Below are 21,347 nucleotides of genomic sequence, written 5' to 3'. Positions count from 1 at the left end.
CGGAAACAAGACCTGTGATTGGTCCATTTACCAGACACTGCAATTATGTGACAAATCAGAGCGCTCTGGGTTAGCTCAAATGCGACGCAGTTATTTCATAGCCTTACACAATAATCAACGTATAAATCATTAGAATAAGTCAGATTCGATTAATAAAATAGCTACGAAATAGCAATACACTTTTCGTTAAATTTTAAAAATAGCTCAATTCGACTCTGCCTTCTTTGCTATAATGGCATGTTCTCTCCAACCGTACGCCAATTACATGTTTTGTTTTGTCGGCTGCCCACCAAGCAGCAGGAAGGATGCACTTTGAGCCCTGCACAGACCAAACAAACATTTTACAAGATTTCTGCATTTATTCACAACGTAGTTGTCTTTGAGTGAATACAACATGGAAAAAGAAAACCTGTCCGTGGTGTTGCATTCCCAGGGTGACCTCAGACTGGTAATAAAGTAGTCTATAACAATGTCATGATGATGTACGCAGATCGAGATTTCATGAAAACTGCAGCTTTCGGTCAATATCAGAAAGTCGCTAACGTAACGTTAGTTAGCTCATCTGCTCATGGCATAGCTTCGTCCCGGAACTAACCATTTAAATGACCATTTATAATATTAACAATTTTGACTTACTTTTGAACATTAAAAGTTTTTTAAAAAGTCATCTGTGACATTAAAATTAAAATGTTTTAATATAAATGGTAATTTAAATGGCTGGTTGCGGGACACTACTCGTGAACATGGGGGAATGCCAGTATGAATGGAGAAATAACTGCGATTGATTATTTGAATGGTTAGGCTAATTGTGATGATTGATTTCTTACAGGAACAACGACCCATCCCTGAACCAGGTCCAAATGGTATAGAAACAATGTACTATCCAGACAGCTTGTACAGTATATTTCTGCATTTCATTTTTTTTGTGTACAGTTTGTGTATCCTGTTGAGTAATTGCTTGTCTTTCCTTTATTCAGAGGTGTTGCTTCAGATGCATTCAGTTGGGATCTGTGGGTCGGATGTGCACTACTGGCAAAATGGACGCATAGGTGACTTTGTGGTAAAGAAGCCCATGGTGCTGGGGCATGAGGCCGCTGGTCGGGTGGTGAAGGTGGGCTCAGCGGTGAAGAACCTCAAAGAAGGTAAGAACTGCAAGCATGTGAGAAGGAAGTACTCAGTTGATTCAATGAGGTTATGTTTTGCTTTTAATGCAGGTTAAAGTTCATCAGTTTAAAAAACATTGATCAGATAACGCAACTTTGGGTTGTCTGTCAATTATTAATTTGTGTTGGATAATTAGGGGATAGAGTCGCCGTAGAGCCAGGTGTCCCTCGCGAGATGGATGAGTTCTTCAAATCAGGAAACTACAATCTTTCCCCCACCATCTTCTTCTGTGCCACACCGCCTGACGATGGGAATTTGTGCAGATTTTACAAACACAGCGCCAACTTCTGTTACAAGTGAGTTCATTATTTCTACTTTATCTACAAGGACAGATAACTGTCAACATACTGCCATTGTAGAACATTGGGCGTAACATGACAAACCTACATTGCTTAAGTTCTCTCTGTTTCTGTGTATGAACAGGCTGCCTGACAATGTGACATATGAGGAAGGGGCTCTGATTGAGCCGCTGTCTGTGGGTATTCACGCCTGCCGCAGAGCTGGAGTGACCCTGGGCAGTAGTGTACTTATCTGTGGGGCAGGTAGGTAAAGCTCGGCTGTCATTAATTGTTACTGTTATTTACTGTTACTGCAGCTTGGACCCATGAAGTGTGACACAATTTAGCAGTTGCAGCTATTCAGGTTTTATGTCCAGTCATTCAACTACTACAAGACATGATAAAAATAAAATGAAATGTAACTTTGCAGAACATACAGCCAATTAGAAGTATGGAGGTTATTACATTCCACTAACATGCCCGTGCAAGTTTGGAAATTAAAGAATGTGGTTTAGTTTCAAAAGTGAGAATCATGTTGACACAGCAGGGCCTATATGGAAAATACATCTATCATTAACTAAAAAGCAAGAGCTGATCTTTATTTAACCAACCCTTTCTTTCATTCATTAATGAATGTTTAGGTATTTACATGTGTTAATTGTTCATCAGTTGGGAAACCCAGTGAACTGAAACACCTATAGTAACAGACTTGATATTTAACAAATCTACTCTTCTGGTAAGCGAGTGTGCTTTATAAACAATTAACACATGTAAATACCTAAACATTCATTAATGAATGAAAGGGTTGGTTAAATAAAGATCAGCTCTTGCTTTTTAGTTAATGATAAATGTATTTTCCATATAGGCCCTGCGATACACTAGCGTCCTGTCCAGGGAGTGTACTTTTACATCAAGCTGCCTCAAGCTACTGAATCAGGCGATAGGCTCCTGCCCTATGGGCCCTTCTAGCTCAGACAAGGCTTACGTACTATTTCCTATACCGACCCCTCATGTCATCACTTCTAGCCCTCATGCAGACAGTTTCACAATGACCAGCTAAGTTGAAAAATATCCTGTAAGGTTACTAGCACAGCCTCATATCCCCATCGAGTGCATCGGCGTGGAGAGCAGTGTGCAAACTTCCAATTAACATGTCCACATTCAACCTAAGCATCTCTCTCATTTCTCTTTTCCCTATCACAGGACCAATTGGGCTGGTCTGTCTGCTGGTGGCCAAGGCTATGGGTGCCTCACAGGTGGTCATATCTGGTAAGGCACAGGGTATAATAATACACTCTATATGGGATCCATTTTGTTTCTCTCAAATCAGAATTGTCTACCAGGGACTTCCTTCTTTTGAAAGGGCTTCGAAGTGAGAAGGTATAAATGTGGCTACATGAGTAATACTGTGTGCTGGCCCAGTATAGTAGGGACTGCCACAGTATTCTTTTTGTCCTTCCTGTTTCAGACCTGTCAGCAGATCGCCTGGTCATGGCGAAGGAGCTGGGAGCAGACTTCCCTCTGACTGTGAAGAGAGGGGATGGGCCTGAGGAGCTGGCTAAGAGAGTGGAGGGACTGCTGGGAGCACAGCCTCATATCACCATTGAGTGCACCGGTGTGGAGAGCAGTGTCCAAACTGCCATTTATGTAAGTACAGCCACAAGAGTGATATTAGAGCCCATGAAAATACTGTACTGTGAAATGTTGCAGTTTTCTCTTATAAAAAAACAAACAAACTATTGGAACCAAGACAAAGAACTGATGTTGGTACAAGATGGAGGGAATGTTGGAGCATAACTGATGAAATTACAGTTAATGAAAATATACGCTTAATCCAGTATAAACGGATCTATAGAATTTATTATACAAGAGACAAAATTCACATTTCTACAGCACAACGACAGAGTCATGTCTTAAGTGTAAAACGAATAATGACTCAATAATCCATGCTTTCTGGGAACGCTATGAAGTCCAAAAGTTATGGGCGGAGAAAGAAAGTTGGCTGTCAGAAGTATTAGAATGTAAACTTACTTTTAATCCATCTGTCTGCATATTTCAAGACATAGCATATGGGGGTGTAGTGAGAAACGCATTAATAAGGAAAGAAATTCCACAAATGAACTTTTAACAAAGAACACCTGTTAATTGAATGCATTCTAGGTGACTATCTCATGAAGCTGGCTGAGAGAATGCCAAAAGTGTGCAAAGCTGTCATCAAGGCAAAGGGTGGCTACTTTGAAGAATCTCAAATCTAAAATATATATATATATATATATATAAAACACTTTTTTTGGTTACTACATGATTCCACATGTGTTATTTTGTAGTTTTGATGTCTTCACTATTATTCTACAATGTAGAAAATGCTAAAAATAAAGAAAAAACCTTGAATGAGTAGGTGTGATCAAACTTTTGACTGGTACTGTACATATGCTTGCTGCCAGGCTACACGTCCTGGAGGAGTGGTGGTTCTAGTGGGGTTGGGTGCAGCGATGACCACTATCCCACTGCTTAATGCTGCTCTCAGAGAGGTGGACATCAGAGGGGTCTTCCGCTACTGCAACACGTAAGTGAACCTCCTTCTCTCACGTTAACTAGGTACAGAAAATAAGTTGTTGCCTTTTACACCAAAGAGCCATGAAGCCAGCGCAGGACGTAGGTCTTCAAATCAAATTTTACTTGTCACATGCTTCGTAAATCAACAGGTGTAGAATAACAGTGAAATGCTTACTTCCAGGCCCTTCCCAAAAATGGGAGGTCTTTAGGAATTTGGTCCCTAATGTTCCTACAATCTAACAAGTTGTGTTTATCTGTTGTCTTATAACTCTACTGTTCATGTGTTTTTGTCCTCTTATTCTAGCTGGCCAATGGCTATAGCGATGCTGGCCTCTAAGAAGGTGAACGTGGCGCCCCTGGTGACCCACCGGTTCCCCCTGGAGCAGGCTGTGCAGGCCTTCGAGACCACACGCAAAGGACAAGGGGTCAAGATCATGCTCAAGTGTGACAAGACTGACCAGAACCCCTGAGAGGACTGGGAACACCAGGACCAATAAGAGAGCCAGTCTAGACAACCACAGCAGCTTTCTCTTTCATCATGTGATTTCAAGTTGCTTTTGAGTGGGATTGCTTGATTACCATATTTGTATAAGATGACGCAACACTGTTAAATAGAGCCTTTGAATCTTATTGTAGTTGTTTTTTTGTGTAGTCCTCTAGTCAGTACCTAGCTGCTGCCACCAGGGGGAGGTAGAGACTAATTCACACACTATTTCAAGTCCAGTGTGTTGCACATCCTGTCATGCAGACAATCAATCTCCTGTCCATACAATAAATATAAAACAAATTGTAAATGGTTTATGTGAAACTGTTGACTAATAAAACCTAATGACACAATTCACAGTAAAACAAATATATTCCAATGAGCCAGCCAAACAGAAATTGGGGTTTATTTGAGATTTTATTGTTATCTTGCCATAATGACTTGATACTATCATGAGGCATGCACACAGATAAATGTAATTTTTAGTACAATGCATGTTAAAGCATTACTCAGTCGTAAGGCTTCCTCAGTCACAGTGGGATTCTTTGTTCATCTTTCTCTCAAGGCTGAAGCCCGACACAGCAGAAGGAGGGATGTTTGTAGTGACTAACCGTGACGCTTATGAGCACAATCCTAGACAAAGTTCTCTTTATGTACAGACATTCTAATACTGCTTATGGCAATGGACACAGTTCTTACAACACAATACATTCACAAATCGACTGAGTTTCTGTTGGGGTGAAACACATAAGATGAACATAGCACACATATAAACTACCCTTTCAAGTTTCATACATTGCTTATTCTTTTGAAAATCAAACCAATGTTAAATTCAATAGTTTGGAATTAACTGTTATTAAAATGTGTGCGAGACAGTGCTGTCCAATAAATTGTGTTGACATAAGGAAGTTAAAAAAACACTTGCACACTAGTCAGTAACATTTACCTCATGACTTGTCATGACGAGGTGGAACTTCTGTAAAATGAAAAAGTTCAAATCTGAAGGGATATGGCGTTTTTTAACATACAACCTCTACTGCTAGCATTGGCTTGATATACAGTACCAGTCAAAAGTTTGGACACACCTACTCATTCAAAGGTTTTTCTTTATTCTGACTATTGTCTACATTGTAGAATAACAGTGAAGACATCAAAACTATGAAATAGCACATATGGATTCATGTAGTAACCCAAAAAGGTGTTAAACAAATCAAAATATATTTTATATTTGAGATTCTTCAAAGTAGCCACCCTTTGCCTTGACAGCTTTGCACACTCTTGGCATTCTCAACCAGCTTCATGAGGTAGTCACCTGGAATGCATTTCAATTAACAGGTGTGCCTTGTTAAAAGTGAATTTGTGTAATTTATTTCCTTAATGAGTTTGAGACAATCAGTAGTGTTGTGACAAGGTAGGGGTGGTATACAGAAGATAGCCTTATTTGGTAAAAGACCAAGTCCATATTATGGCAAGAACAGCTCAAATAAACAAAGAGAAATGACAGTCCATCATTACTTTAAGACATGAAGGTCAGTCAATACGGAACATTTCAAGAAAATTTGCAGTTGCAAAAACCATCAAGCGATATGATGAAACTGGCTCTCATGAGGACCGCAACAGGAAAGGAAGCCCCAGTTACCTCTGCTGCAAAGAATAAGTTCATTAGATTTACCACCCTCAGAAATTGAAGTCCAAATAAATGCTTCACAGAGTTCAAGTAACAGACACATCTCAACCTCAGCTCTTCAGAGGAGACTGCGTGAATCAGGCCTTCATAGTCGAATTGTTGCAAAGAAACCACTACTAAAGGACACCAATAATAAGAAGAGACTTGCTTGCGCCAAGAAACATGAGCAATGGACATTAGACCGGTGGAAATCTGTCCTTTGGTCTGATGGGTCCAAATTTGAGATTTTTGGTTCAAACCGCTGTGTCTTTGTGAAACGCAGAGTAGGTGAACGGATGATCTCCGCATGTGTGGCTCCCACTGTGAAGCATGGAGGAGGTGGTGTGATGGGGTAAGGGTGCTTTGCTGGTGACACTGTCAGTGATTTATTTAGAATTCAAGGCACACTTAACCAGCATGGCTACCACAGTGTTCTGCAGCAATACACCATCTCATCTGGTTTGCGCTTAATGGGACTATCATTTGTTTTTCAACAGGACAATGACCCAACACACCTTCAGGCTGTGTAAGGGCTATTTGACCAAGAAGGAGAGTGATGGAGTGCTGCATCAGATGACCTGGCCTCCACAATCACCCGACCTCAACCCAATTGTGATGGGTTTGGGATGAGTTGGACCGCAGAGTGAAGGAAAAGCAGCCAACAAGTGCTCAGCATATGTGGGAACTCCTTCAAGACTGTTGGAAAAGCATTCTAGGTGAAGCTGGTTGAGAGAATGCCAAGAGTGTGCAAAGCTGTCATCAAGGCAAAGGGTGGCTACTTTGAAGAATCTCAAATATAAAATGTATTTTGATTTGTTTAACACCTTTTTGGTTACTACATGATTCCATGTGATATTTCATAGTTTTGATGTGTTCACTGTTATTCTACAATGTAGAAAATAGTAAAAATAAAGAAAAACCCTTGAATGAGTAGGTGTGTCCAATCTTTTGACTGGTACTGTATATAACAAAATTATACTACCCAAGTCACTCCCAAATTCCCTTTTATTGTCCATCTAAACTATATTGACAGCACGATTTCAATCGTCCTTTAGCGGTCAAGGGCTCTCTTCCCTGCTATCAAACCAGCAGGAAAAGTCAATAAATATTTACAAAGCAACCACGGCCCTTCCCCATTACTTCCAACACATTAGCAAAATATGTATTTACATGAAAATTAAATACAACAAAGAAAACTAAATGAAACAATATGCAGGTACAATATGGCATGATATGAATATAAAAATATACATTGTGAGGTGTCCAAAAAACACAAACAACACAAATAAATAACGTAAACACCTTCTGCCCAGATGACCGTCTTTAGTATTAACATCAGCAAAATACCGGGAGTGTCAGTTGAATGAATGTTAGCTCAAAAAAAGATGGAGGAAAAAAAGAATAAGTCAGCGACACAACAGTAAGAAAGAAAACCTCTCTGGCTCACTAGCCATCCTCAGACACTCATTGGTCTGCTAGTCTTGTCCACCCAGAACTCTCCAACTGGACTGTAAACAACCGCTGCTTACAGCTCCTCTGTGGAGGACAATAGGATCTGTCCTTGGTTTATATATACATAGGAGTCTCCTGTCCTGTTAAGAGTCTGAACATGGCCGCTGGCATTGTCTTCATGTGAATCTGGTTTAGGAAAAGACAGAAAACGAACATTTAGCTAGGCACTTGCATCTACCGCTTGTTGTTTTATCTGTCAATATCTTTATTGAAAATAATCAAGCTTAGAGGCACATGCTTACAGTCCAATGATTGTATTGATGAATGCATATTATGCTCATTCCTCTTTCAAAGAGGTACCTGCCGTGGCCAGTAATCTAGTTTTGTGAATTCTCATACTATTTGACAGTGGTGTCCACAGAGCTCCTTTATGAACTCTATCTGTGTATCTGAACTGAACCTCACCTCGCCCACAGAGTTTGAGAGGGCTTGGACAATCTTCTCATGCGCTGTAGCCACCACGCTTTGGCCATTGATCTCAATAATGCGGTGGCCAACCCGGACACCCCCCCGCTCAGCAATACCCCCACGCATCAGGCTGCAGATCTGTGGGTGAAGATGACAAACAGAAGGTGAATATTATCCTTCATGGCAGTCACTCATCCCCAGGGGCATTAAATCCTCTGAAACAGTTGTATTGCTAAAATGTCAAGGATAGTTCATGGATTTGGTCGTGTGATCCTGATAGGGAGAGGCCGGGGTGAGATTTGAGCTCTGTGAATGACATTGTAAGGTTAATCTGTATGCAGTAGCAAGGAAAATGGCAGTTCACACCGAGCTGATAACCTAAAGCAAAAAGCCCCTAGCTTCAGTGCAACGATAGCCACGAGAGATAAAACCGCAATTACATCAGGATTTTTTTTAAATTGGATTTTAAAGGGATATTGTCAGACTATATAAATATTGCTCTAAGGAGTTGACAATGTGTGTCATAGAAGCAATGTGCCACAGAGGATAACTTGAATACAGCGGAGACTTGAATAAAGTGGTATGAGGTACACACTAAAATCCGTGTGTGTGCGCAGCATGTTTTTTTCATCAAAGCATGTAACGCTCATGATGCAAATCACATACGCACAGACCTACAGGCTAACAGCTTGTCATATCGTTTCACACAGTATTATTTTCCTCGGAATTGGTTTCTTTAGACAGTACCAGCTGAGAGGAGAAAACAAAAAAAGCTTTTCATTATTTACGGGGCTGTCTTCTCCTATTCAGTTAACGTCAGCTGAAATCTTCCTGAGGGAACTGAACTTTCATTGGACAAAGACATTGATATAGTCCAGAATCTCATCAAAAACATTTTTCAACCAATCACAGATTGTTATCTCAGCCTGTGTTATTCAACCTACGCATGAGAACATAGTATTCCAAAAACAGACAAAAGAAGAGTGGTCAAGGGCTTTCGCTGTTGAGTGATGACTTGAATGAAAACACTACTGCACTGTGTTCATGTTTGACATTGCACACAGGGCTAAGTGGTGGTGCCTGATCTGATCGTGCTTACAATCCCATTCTGGACGCTGAAGCCCAGCTGGTACTTGAGGTCTGGTCTCTTGATGAGCACGGTGGTGACAGGGGGACAGCTCACAATGTTCAGCTTCACCTGCACCTGGTTCTTCAGGCCCTGATGGACAAACACAGTGGTCGGACAGAGCAGAGGGCATCCTGCAACCTCCACTGGGTTTAGTCAGTGGATTATTTGATCAAATTACAGAATTCATGTAGTGTTACACAATGAATGTAATGTCACCATAATAACCACTAATGGCTCTTCCTAGAACTCTGTCCCTGTCCATGTACCTTGATGATTCCCTGACAGGTGGCGAGCGGCAGCCCCACCAGGCTGGTGTTGTTGATGGACATGATCTGGTCTCCGATGCTGAGCTTCCCGGAGCGGGCGGCCGGCCCACCATTCATCATGTTGGCCAGGATGACCGTGGGCAGGATGGAGCCCCAGCCAGACTCCACTATGACCACGCCCAGGATCTCTCCCTTATGCTTCTCCAGCTGCAGCTGTGGAGCCAGCCAATAGCGAGAGAGAGAGAGAGAGAGAGAGATAGAGAGACTGATGAGTGCGTCTAGTTAAAGCGATTGTAGGCAGGAGAAAAATAAATCAGGGAGAAATATAATGGTGTAGTGGGAAGAACAGAAACAACGTGTGGAAGAAGGAGGGCCAGATGGGTATAAGACCACTGTCAGCTTCTCTGGTAATTGGCTCAGTCCATGTGCAGTACTTCCACAGAACTAGACTGCCTCACCGGTCATCAGAGACTCTTTCATCCTAAGAAAGACGTCACTGACTGAGCATCCAAAAGTCCTCAGAGAAGTGGATTGATTGTACAGTTCATCTGAGGCACCATGAGACAGTTACCTCATACATTTAAATGAGAGTCAAACCTCTTTGCAGTTCTCAGAGTTTGAGAAGTGGATGAGGTCATCGTTGTACATCTCCTGCGTGTTGATGATGTCACTGTACTCCTTCTGACTCAGGTCCTCTGGGTTGATGCCGTTGGCCCTCAGGAACTCCTGGTAAGCCACACTAAATGACTGCCCAATCGACTGGGCTATGAGCTGGGCCTGGAGAGCCAATGAGAAGAGAGGATACAAAACAGAATTTACCGATGAGTGTTAGAGTCAAATTGATGTGGTCTGAGAGGCTTTTTCCCCTCCTAGTAATTCTATTTCTATATAATAAAACCAGCTATGCATTTGTCAGAGAAGCAAAACACTGACAATACACTGTCATAGTGACAGCAATGGGGAGAATCACATCACAGAGCAACTTGGGGATACAGATCAATATCCATTTATGTGGTATGAATCAACGCAGTGAAGCAACATGGAGCTGCATCACTGTTGCCAAGTACTATATGAGGTCCAATCAACACTGCATTTAAATGTCAACACCTATTTGCAATTTCTTCATTACTGACAACTAGCTTCTGTCCTGGCATAATTTAATAAAACCATATAAATGGACCAAAACATGTTCGAAAAGCTAAAGTAGTGAGCATCATGAAGCCTGTAGCATTGCTGCAATGATTGCCATTTTATACAGAAAATGAAGCAAAGGTATTGATTTAAAAAAAGCTGATCTAAAGAGGAGAAGGAGAGTAATCTAATTGCATATCATATGATATTAGAGATGGTTCTATCCCACAGTTTCCCTATAATTCCCTATATTTACCTCCTACCTTCCCTCAGGCAGTTTTAGGGAATAATCTGTTTTCAAAGGAAGGAAGGAAGCTGTGGTTGCCCTGTTAACAAACTGACATCCAACTGCATGCTGGGCTTTGATAGACACACGAAGCACCTCCTGCACTGTGGTGCGGGTGAAAATTGGCGGTATTACTGTGACAGACAGCATATCACACACTGGCAACGCATCTCCACTGGCCGAGGGACAGGGGGGCAGTTAACCAGTGATTGAAATGTCATGGCAATATAAACCACCTGCTATTTGAGTTGTAGGAATCCCCTACCCCTAACCCATGGTGCAACTCAGCCAATCCTGCCCATAACGAATGAGGACAGTAAAGCCAGTCGTTGCCCTTATCCAGACCGGTAGATCAAGGATCAGGCCTACCATGCAATAGGTAGACAGTAATAACACACTATTGGGAGAGGCATAATTGAAATATATAATTGTCCCTTCTGAGCTGAGGATAAATGACTCATGTGTTAACATTCAGACTGACTGTCCTTTATATCACACCAGCTAATGAGACATAGAGAAATGGCGACTAAGAGGGACAACTGCAACGCTCGCTGGCAAGGGGAGGAGACAGGCAGAGAGACTGGCCTATCAGAGGTGGATCATCTTCTCTTTTTTTGAATGTTATTCCACATTTATTTAACTAGGCAAGTCAGTTAAGAACAAATTCTTATTTAAAACATGTTAGAGGGTGTTCCTGGTGAGCATGTCATTCATAATGTGCTGTTGTGACTAATCTCTGAATCAGTCACAACCCATTACCTCTACATTTACAAACATGTCCTGTGCATAACCTTTCACCTGGTCCTGATCCATTCTACCATTTGATATTAGCCTCAAGGGGCAGATCACAGACATTTACACACGTTCACTTACGTCCTCAGACTCAAAGACGTGGCAGATCATCCGGTACTGTTTCTTGGCCTCTGGGGCGCCAGGTGTGGTCTCGATGCAGTCCTGGGAGGCTGTGCGCGGCATGCGGCGTCTCGCCATCAGCACCACGATGTTCCCAATGTCAGCTATGTAGGAGATGGTGCGCAGGGCGTTGTCCATCATAGTTTCCTGTGTACGCCACCACAGCAACAAACAATGAACAACTAGTACCTTCCCTTGTAGACGCATACATGTGAACAACAAACAGGGTATCATGACGCCCGAACACACTGTAACAGGTGTACTAATACACAGTATAAAAATACTAAAATATCTACTGTATTACAGTTGACGCTTAGAGTAAAATAAACACATTGTGTGTTTGGAAGCCTCAGGCGAACTATGACAAGGTGTTTATCTTCACACGAGCGTCTGGTAGCGAGGGAGGAGGAGCGGGAACGCTCAGCTACGACCTGCACGCTCTTCAGCGAAACATCATTAGTCCGTCAGCAGAATTAATGATCCAATTTGTCTGTGCATGCCGCGCCCACCGCCTTTCACCTTCCTCATGGCGAGCAACCTCAGCAGAGTGGCAGAACTCCATGCATGTCCCCTCAGCCCATATGTCCGCAGCAGGCCGAGGCGTGGGAATCACACCTCTAATCAACCTGAGATTCTCGAAGGTTCTCATCCCCTCTGGTACACACAGACAGCAGGGGCTGAACCGAGGCACGGACATCTTTATTCGCGGCACAAATGTTCTTAGTGTGTATGAAATATGGTAGAATTGGTATAGTAAATAAGAAAAATCACATGAAAGTGCCATTGTGTTGCAATTCTGATTTCAACCTCTCACCAACTAACCAACAGAGCCCCATAAAACCGGACTTCTCCCATCTTGATGGTTGTGGGAAGCAGGTAGCCTTGTGCCAGGCAAGGAGTGGAGTGGAGAGACACTGCATTGCAGCACATTACAGTAGGCTGTGCCAGGCAGCCAGCCCACACACTGCTGTTCTGTTCTGTTCTGTTCAGTCCGACTGCAACTCAACGACAGGGACATACATTCTGTTCACAGTCAGTCAGCTGGCACTCTAGTCTGTACACCAGAGACGTCACTGTTAACACTGCGGCTGACCCTCTCACATTGGACAACTTTGTTCTCCATTAAGGCATGACATCAAGAGTAAAGTGCTACACCGTACTTCATTTATAACTGAATTACTGTTCAAAGCTATGTGTGTGTGTCCTAAATAATTTGGCTTTGGAGTCGAGATGATTTCTGACTAAGAAATATTGCAGATGGATTGGGTTGGGAATCAAATGGGTTTGGATGCAAAGTGTTTAAGACTAGCTTCTGTCTTCCTGCTACGTCCCCCTTTATTGACAGCTGTCCATAGATGATTTCTGGCTTCAACTTTACTTATTTTTATCCTCGCTCAGAGGGAGGTCAGATTAAAAAAAAGATTAAATAAATAAATGATCCAAAATCTGTCACAAAAGTCCCTGAGAGGAGTTGCGTGGCTATGGCCCCGCTGCATTTGATTGGTCCTGTTAGGGCTGGAGTCAGGACCTCTACTCACCTGTGTGTCTGCGTTGAGCACTTTGATCCTCAGGGTGGAGATGAAGAGGTCCACCTCTGTCAGTGTCTGTGCGTCCCCCTCTGGGCTCTGGACGGAGACAAAAGAGAGACAGGCGTGTCAGAGTCCCCCCTGAGGCAGGAGAGAGCGACCCGGGTGCCCGTTCTGTAAGCCCCCTGGCCGGGGGGCTGAGGAGAGCTCACCAAGGGCCCACGGTTAACAGGCTGCACACTTTAATCTCCTGTTGAGAACAGTTTTAAAGCTATTTCATAAATCATGTAATGATGTTATAGGTTGGGCCCCCGGCGGACTCCAGGCAAGCCTACAGTAGGTGTTTAGTCAGTGCTGGACTATGGCTACACCCATAGAGAACAGCCATAAAATGTACATTCATATTCCATCTCATAATCTGAATTATAACACATCGTAACACATTGATATGTACTAAAGGACTGGTTAGTAGCATTGCCATAGGATGTTGTTGTTTATTGAGTGGTGGTCATGCTCACATTGTTCCATACAAAATGGGTCTCTGAAGGCTACTATATCTATACAATGAGGACTAGGCTAAGTGATTCATACTATTCATGTTCATGATAAATGGTCATGTGACTGCGCATGCATGACTGTATGGAATACATGTGGAATTAAATACAGCCATCTCTGTGACAGACAGGGCCAGCATCCACATCAGAGCAGAGTGGAAGGGATTTGAGGCAGCAGCAGTGAGGGCAGGTCATATAGTCCCAGAGTGACCCGGTTGGCTCTGGGGCTTTACATCAATAGGTCCGACATGATGTTGGTGTGTTGAGAAATGGCACAGATGAGAGTAGGCGCAACATGGCAGTGCTAGCTAAGCCATTACAAGCTGCCGGATGTGTGTGAATGCCAGTCCCAGGCATGTGGTTTGCATTCACGCTAATCACCATGCACTGCGTGTTAATTAAATTACGTTTGATTTAGGTTAATTAACTAAGGACTGATGTGTGTATAATGAGCAGCGGAATATACAAGTTTTTTTAAATATGCAATATATAATGAAGCAATTTATTTGATGATATGTCTAATAGTATTCATTACAATGTGTCGTAATTCTGTGTAGGCTAGAATATTTCTTTGCATCATCAATAGATTTCATGTTTGCTGGCTCTGATTTTCAGAGCACAAGCTGCAGGGATGTTCCCAGAGTTCACACAGTCCAGCCTCTCAGTGATGCATGCAGGGTAATCAGATGGAGTGGGATTATGGAGATTCTCATCATAACTCTAGTCACCTCCTCACACTCCACGGCTCAGAGCGTGACAGACAGACAGACAGACAGACAGACAGACAGACATAACACACAGACAGAACACACAGACAGACAGACAGACAGACAGACAGACAGACAGACAGACAGACAGACAGACAGACAGACAGACAGACAGACAGACAGACAGACAGACAGACAGACAGACAGACAGACAGACAGACAGATGGAACAGGGAGCCGGGGGGTGAGGGTGGAGTCAACGTGGTCCTTCTCTCTGTTATCAGATCAGATTGTTTTTACACACCGCCTTTTTCTTGATTTTGGCAGCCTTCTGAACCCTCTGGGAGGAGACGTTGGGACAGAACAGGGTCGTCAGACACGGGACGGGAGGAGCGGCAAAAACAGAGGGCAGGAAGTAAAGAAAGTAAAAGAAAGTAAGAGACAATAACTCAACCAAACAGCAGGTGTATCATTGCTCTGAAGAGGGAGAGGAGCGATGGCACAGCTGTGTTCTGCAGAAACTAATTAAAACGGCAATTAAAAAGGATCATAATTGCTCTTTTTCTTTTGAATACAGCAAATCATAAAGACATGCAAAAATGAGTTGATACCACACCTTAATATCAAAGTAAAAAGGGAACTTGAGTGTAGCATATGTAAATACTCTATCAAAGGGCTTCAGGTTCAAATGTGAAGTCAAGGCAAGACATCCTTGGCATACCTTTCCTGTCCACAACACATTCTTTCAGAAAATGGTGAGGAATTACAGCAGAGCCTAGCATCCTGAGATGACTTGACATGTAATTTAAGGCAACACAATGATTTAGTCCTGTATTGACGTCCGTCACCATCCCTCTAGAGAAATGGGATGTCAAAACTGACAGCTGTTGACTGAGTGGTTTTCAAATGGTCTAAAAACAACATATTGAGAAACCTACTGTAGGGTAGCTGACCAGAAAACGCTGACAAACACAGATTCAGTTATTTCAGTTGATTCAGATTCAGTTAATTCAGTTAAGATTCAGATTCAGTTAATCTCACACCTCCTGTGCAACTGACTAGGTATCCCCCTTTCCCAACACTGAACCCCACAAAAAGACCTTAACGCTGTATGTCAACTGCACAGGACCAGAAGGAGGGTGTGGTGAAGTCCAGACACATGTTTGTGAGCCCTGAGTTCATCTGTTCCAGTCCCATCCATCATTAGTCAGATTGACTCCGTTACTATGGCTGCCTGAGAGAGTTGGTACCACAGCTCTATGCAAGCCAGCCAGCCAGGAGCAGAGGAAGGGTCAGCACTCTCTCTACCGCTTCACCATTTGCTGAGACACAGAGCAGAGGGCATGATCTCGCCTCTCAGTCGGGTCAAGCAAGTTTGATGTTTGCGTGCTGCAACTAGTCCGTTTATTTGTGTTTGTATGGGAAGCAGAGCAGAGAATAGCCTTCGGGGTGATGATCCTGGGTTGTTTGTAACACATTTACTCCTCCACCTTCTAATGCAAGGCAGACATCTGAGTCCTCCAGCTACATCTACTGCATCAAATCAAGGCAGACATCTGAGTCCTCCAGCTACATCTACTGCATCAAATCAAGGCAGACATCTGAGTCCTCCAGCTACATCTACTGCATCAAATCAAGGCAGGCAGAAAAAGGAGTGGGCGATGAAGCTGTATAAATATTACATCAAAATGATGGGAGCATGCCAAAAAAGATCTGTATAAATAAAACATACAACAACGTTGTGTGTGTGTGTGTGTGTGTGTGTGTGTGTGTGTGTGTGTGTGTGTGTGTGTGTGTGTGTGTGTGTGTGTGTGTGTCTGGCTTACTTTGTTCTCTGTAGCGTTGGACTAAATATTGTAGACAGCAGTGTAATTAATCTGTGTGTGGGTTGTTGTTGGTGTGGCTAAGATCTGAGAACTATAAAATGGTACCGAGGGAGGCAGACAGCACAGAGCACCCTGACCCAGTCCCAGTGCTCAGGGGTTGGTGTGTGAAGAAATGGTAGCTACCAACACATAAAAGTGCCCAATCCCCTGCGTCCAGAGTGACATATGGCCAATTCATCTGTGGAGAGACACATCATCTTCAGTTCCTCCTCAGATGAGGGCAGGGAACAAGTGGCATGCTTCCCGATGGCCTTCTCCACAGCTGAACAGATTGGATTTCTTTTCACTGGGATGGATGGAGCCAGATCCCAGCAGCAGTGGAAGGGAGGCAGGGGCCTTCAAGACTCAAATGTCCCTACAAAAGCTGCCAGATGGAAGGATCACCTGACGCAGACTGCTGCTGGACAGGAGAGTGTGCCACTGTGTCACACTGAGCTGTGGGCCAATCTGACCCACTGAGCTAACATACACTCCCATCTCTGCTCTGCAGTGACTGGCTGGCCTTGCCACAGGTGGATGTTCCTAAAAGTAGATCCCAGCCAAGTGCCAGTGGACCACTGTGAGTTAGGTTATAAAATATTCATTATACAGCCCAGCGCATGTTTTCATGAGAGGGAGAGGAAATGTATTGTGCCTGGACAGTTTTTGGAACATTTGGTGTATCATCTTGGGTTGTATTTTCTTTGATCCAACAGGTATAGCTCCTAAAGTCATGTATAGAGTCTCAACAAATGGTCTCAACAATACATTGTCAGCACACATGAACTCATTCAAAAACATACACATTTCACTGCGCAGGAATGCATACTGTGCAAATACTATATTTGTGATCATACTGTTATCAGACTGAGGGGAAACGGCCCTTGCATAAATGGCCTTTCAGAAGCTAGACTGCCAAAAGCAATCATAACTCCACAGCTAGTTGAGAGCCAACCAGTAGTGAAGTGATTGGAATGCACAGTGGCGGAGTCTGTTTTGAATATGGCCATTCTCTCTGGCTGCTCTCCATCAGTATTCATAGCAGACAATACATGTAGAAAAGGGGACGGAAATGGAAGGGGAAACATAACCTCTGTGAGCCAGCAATCCATTACCAACACCATGTGACACATGCTTTAGCCCAATCTGACCCAACTGGAGCACTAATGGACTGCTAATTCTGGCAAAATCTCAAACTGCTCTGACTGGGGAGATAAACAGCGTTGACGTCCATGTGGATTTAATAGGCCAATCTGGACCTCACTTGAATTAAAAAGACCAGCACCTTGCACTCACATTTGAAGTCCATTTATAAAACTGTATTTCTGTCTGCCCAGATTGCAGACTATCTACAGCGAGAGGTTCCATTTAGAGTACTTATTAAAAAGGTTTCCAGAGGTTATGGCAATACTCTGTACAAGCTTTGATGTCTCCATCAGGTTTTATATATGCCTGAAACATGAATATAACGTTTATTCAAGATATACTACAACTACAAAGATTCAATCATATTGATGAATATCTTAAAGGTTGTTTCCTCTATTGGGCATCATTAAATACTGACAGTATAAAAATCTAACAGTGGGTTGTAAACAGAGCTAAAAGGACTATAAACTAACCCACTGGGGAGCAACATGATTACACAATACCACTGCGTCCTGCAGTACAGTAGCAATAATCCTACTAGATTGGACACTGTCTCCTGGGGTGTAAACAAACACATCAGACACCCTTCACTCTGATCCTTCCAAAACGGTTCCTAGAGTCACAGTGAAAATATACCAGATCAAAACAACATCCATATGAAAAGGAAGGAAGGAAGGGAAGCTGTTTGCGGGATTTGAAACGGGTGGTGCAGTGTGTGTGTGTGTGTGTGTGTGTGTGTGTGTGTGTGTGTGCGCGTGTGTCTATGTGTGCGTGTGTGTTTGTGCAAGTGTTGGAAGGCCTGTCTGCTGTCTGTCCGTACCTTGACCCGGCTGACAGCCTCCTGGGCCTGCATCATGCGGATGTTCTTGGACGGGTTCCTCTCAGAGAGCAGCTGGGTGGAGCCCAGGTAGTTAGCAGCAAAGATGATGCCATCAATAAGATCTTCTGGCTCACAGGGCCCTGGAACTGACAGAGAGGGACAGGGAGAATGGATGGACAGAGATACGAAGGAGCAGGAGAAGATAAACGCTATTAGATCATATTTATTTTGCAAAACAAAGTAATCTCTGTGTTGTTCTAGTTAAGCTCTGAGTTGAAAGGTCATATACGTACACTACCGTTAAAAAGTTTGGGGTCACGTAGAAATGTCCTTGTTTTTGAAAGAAAAACACATTTTTAAAATGATAAACTTGGATTAGCTAACACAACGTGCCATTGGAACACAGGAGTGATGGTTGCTGATAATGGGCCTCTGTACGCCTATGTAGATATTCCATTTAAAAAAAATCAGCTGTTTTCAGCTACAATAGTCATTTACAACATTAACAATGTCTACACTGTATTTCTAATCGATTTGATGTTATTTTAATGGACAAAAAAATTTGCTTTTCTTTCAAAAACAAGGACATTTCTAAGTGACTCCAATCTTTTGAATGGTAGTGTATGAGTATTGGCAGCTTTCTGTACGTACAATTTGAATAAATAAAACACTGCAATTCTGTAGCTGTTGGGTATTATGCAGAGAAACAATCATGGCGGAGGCTTGAGCAGTAAAATGGCCATGGGTGGGCAGGGAGCTGAGAGAGGCACCACGGGATTCATGTGCCCGTGTGATACGCAGACGTAGACTCTGTGACATCCACTGAGGGATAAAATGCACTGTCATAATATCAGAGAAAGTGAAAGAAAGAAACAGCTCAGCCTCCAGGAATATTAGGCCCTGCCGTTCGCTGCCCAGTGGTGAAAGGGGCTTGGTGAAGAATGCCTTGAAAACATCTCAAACCAAACACACACAGAGGCCTGGGACTGGCCTGCTTAGATAGCCCTCCCACATTGACGACTAAATCACTGACACGTCTGACATGATGGCTCTCAGGTAAATTGTCCAAATAAAGATCATGAAAAATGAATATGGTCATTCGTATTTACTTCCTTGTTTGTCTTCATTTTCAAATGCAGACTCGTTGATCTCATGTTGATCTCATGCAACAGCTGCAAGCTCATTATTTTCTCCCCTTAATACTCCATGATCTGTCATTTTGCAACTAGATTTTGAGTGGTTATCAAGGCGCTTGAATTAGAGAGACAAATCGAGTATCCTTGGAATGACCAGATCCCTGCACCCAAAGCGATATAAGCCTCTTACAGGGAATATCTGTTTTTGATGTTGTGAATTTGATTCATTTTTGTCTTTTGATTTCATCCTCAAAATAAACAGACGTAGAGGTGCCTTACCATCAACAAAGCTGGGGAAAGATGCAGCCTTCTTTGTTTCCTGAAAAACAGAAAGTCTTGATTGAACTCTCTGAATTAGTAAAGCGGAATGAAATATGCATTATCTCATTTCATGAAACTGAAAGGAAAACCGCCTCTCTGCAAGGCCTTTGGCTTCCACAACAAACAACAGTCCAACAAACTCCAAAAGCTTCATTCTGTCAAAGAAGACGAAACATTTTTGAACATCAGTTCAAAGTAGCCTATGAAATTGATACAAACCCTATTCATCAACAGATGAGGAAGAAAATGTAAGAAGCGATGCAAAAACTGAATACGTAGAAGTGTGCTACACTCTTAGAAAACAATGTGCTATCTAGAACCTAAAAGGGTTCTTTGGCTGTCGCCATAGGAGAACCCTTTGAAACCCTTTCTGGTTCCAGGTAGAACACTGGATTCCATGCAGAACCCTTTCCATAGAGAGTTCTATATGGAACTAAAAATGGTCCTACCTGGAACCAAAATTGGTTCTACCAGGAACGAACAAGGGTTCTCCTATGGGGACAGCCAAACAACCCTTTTGGAACCCTTTTTTTCCTAAGAGTGTATAGTACAGATCAAAAGGAAACAACTTTATGGCATCGACCTGATGGTAAACAGTGGTCCATGTTAACATGCAGGGTCATGACATGCCTAACTCTTCAGATGTAAAACACTACTGTATATCAATACTTCTACAGAGCTCTGCATGCGAGAGCCACACATTAAAAGCACTCTGAGTAATGGCCGTCACTTGAAAGACATGCCACTCAAATGGAGGGTCCAGGCTGAAATATGTGTGGCCGTTCATTACAGTCTGTGAGGAAGGCCCAGGAGCATTATCAAACCACTTAATAACTTAAAAGGGAAACATCTTCCTAGTATATCTTGGTACACATATGCTATAGTGGTCTCCCGCAAATATATACCCAGCTGTTGCTTTGCCAATACTTAAATCCTACCGTATCATACTAGATGACCTTTAAAGTGAAGATGTGCCTTGCTCTGCAGTTCGGCTGTGCTCTCCAGGCTTAGTGGTGGTGTGTGAATGAAAGCCTGGCCAGACAAAACCATGTTAGGATGATAAGACTGGGTTGGGCAGAGGAGAGGGTTCCTATGGAGGTTGCGCAGAGCAGATAGGGCTTTGTCTCAAAGCGTCATTTGAACAGGTCAAGGTTGAGTGGTTTTCCCTGATGTAAACACACAGCTTGCTGCTCCCAACTAGTGACTTGACTGCAGAGTCAAAAAAGGGCACAGCCAATTCCCTTCCTTTCAGAGCAATGGAAGTGAGGGATGAGGATAGCAGCATTGTATAGAATGTCCCTGAGAGAAATGTCCACAATAATAACAGTGGTGATTTCCTTAAGAAAACTGGACAACCACACTGTGTTACCTGGAGACAGGGACTTCATTCATTCATAAACACAGTTAATTGATTCTCATAAATCCTCTGGCACTGGCCTTTTAACGATCTGGAATAGCCTGCCAGAGAACCTGAAGTGGGC

The 21,347-nt window shown here is 42.9% G+C and overlaps 2 protein-coding genes across 2 annotated transcripts in view; one reads left to right on the top strand and one right to left on the bottom strand.

Annotated features, from left to right (window-relative positions):
• Positions 1-292: 292 nt before the first annotated feature.
• On the top strand, positions 293-4,627 carry dhso (Sorbitol dehydrogenase). Its single transcript, NM_001141518.1, has 9 exons — positions 293-448; positions 830-863; positions 978-1,142; positions 1,301-1,460; positions 1,588-1,706; positions 2,646-2,711; positions 2,911-3,089; positions 3,887-4,008; positions 4,303-4,627. Exons 1-9 carry the CDS (start codon positions 395-397, stop codon positions 4,466-4,468), a joined length of 1,065 nt encoding a protein of 354 aa, NP_001134990.1. The 5' UTR covers positions 293-394; the 3' UTR covers positions 4,469-4,627.
• A 2,380-nt stretch (positions 4,628-7,007) lies between these two features.
• The window catches only part of apba2b (amyloid beta (A4) precursor protein-binding, family A, member 2b), a 67,003-nt gene continuing 52,663 nt past the window's right edge, over positions 7,008-21,347 (bottom strand). The window contains 10 exon segments of the mRNA XM_045708002.1: positions 7,008-7,786; positions 8,066-8,206; positions 9,168-9,287; positions 9,464-9,676; positions 10,061-10,240; positions 11,754-11,939; positions 13,331-13,417; positions 14,883-14,918; positions 18,410-18,555; positions 19,825-19,864. Of these exon segments, the coding sequence (XP_045563958.1) occupies positions 7,715-7,786; positions 8,066-8,206; positions 9,168-9,287; positions 9,464-9,676; positions 10,061-10,240; positions 11,754-11,939; positions 13,331-13,417; positions 14,883-14,918; positions 18,410-18,555; positions 19,825-19,864 (1,221 nt within the window). The 3' untranslated portion in view covers positions 7,008-7,714.

Source organism: Salmo salar, chromosome ssa26 (assembly GCF_905237065.1).
Source record: "Salmo salar chromosome ssa26, Ssal_v3.1, whole genome shotgun sequence".
NCBI classification, from domain to species: domain Eukaryota; kingdom Metazoa; phylum Chordata; class Actinopteri; order Salmoniformes; family Salmonidae; genus Salmo; species Salmo salar.
This window is presented reverse-complemented; position numbering and strand designations above follow the sequence as displayed.

Coding starts and splice junctions, on each gene's coding strand:
- dhso (NM_001141518.1), top strand. CDS start 395: ATGGAAAAAGAAAACCTGTCCGTGGTGTTGCATTCCCAGGGTGACCTC. Junction 449..829: donor CCCAGGGTGACCTCAGACTG/GTAATAAAGTAG, acceptor GATTTCTTACAG/GAACAACGACCCATCCCTGA. Junction 2,712..2,910: donor CTCACAGGTGGTCATATCTG/GTAAGGCACAGG, acceptor TTCCTGTTTCAG/ACCTGTCAGCAGATCGCCTG.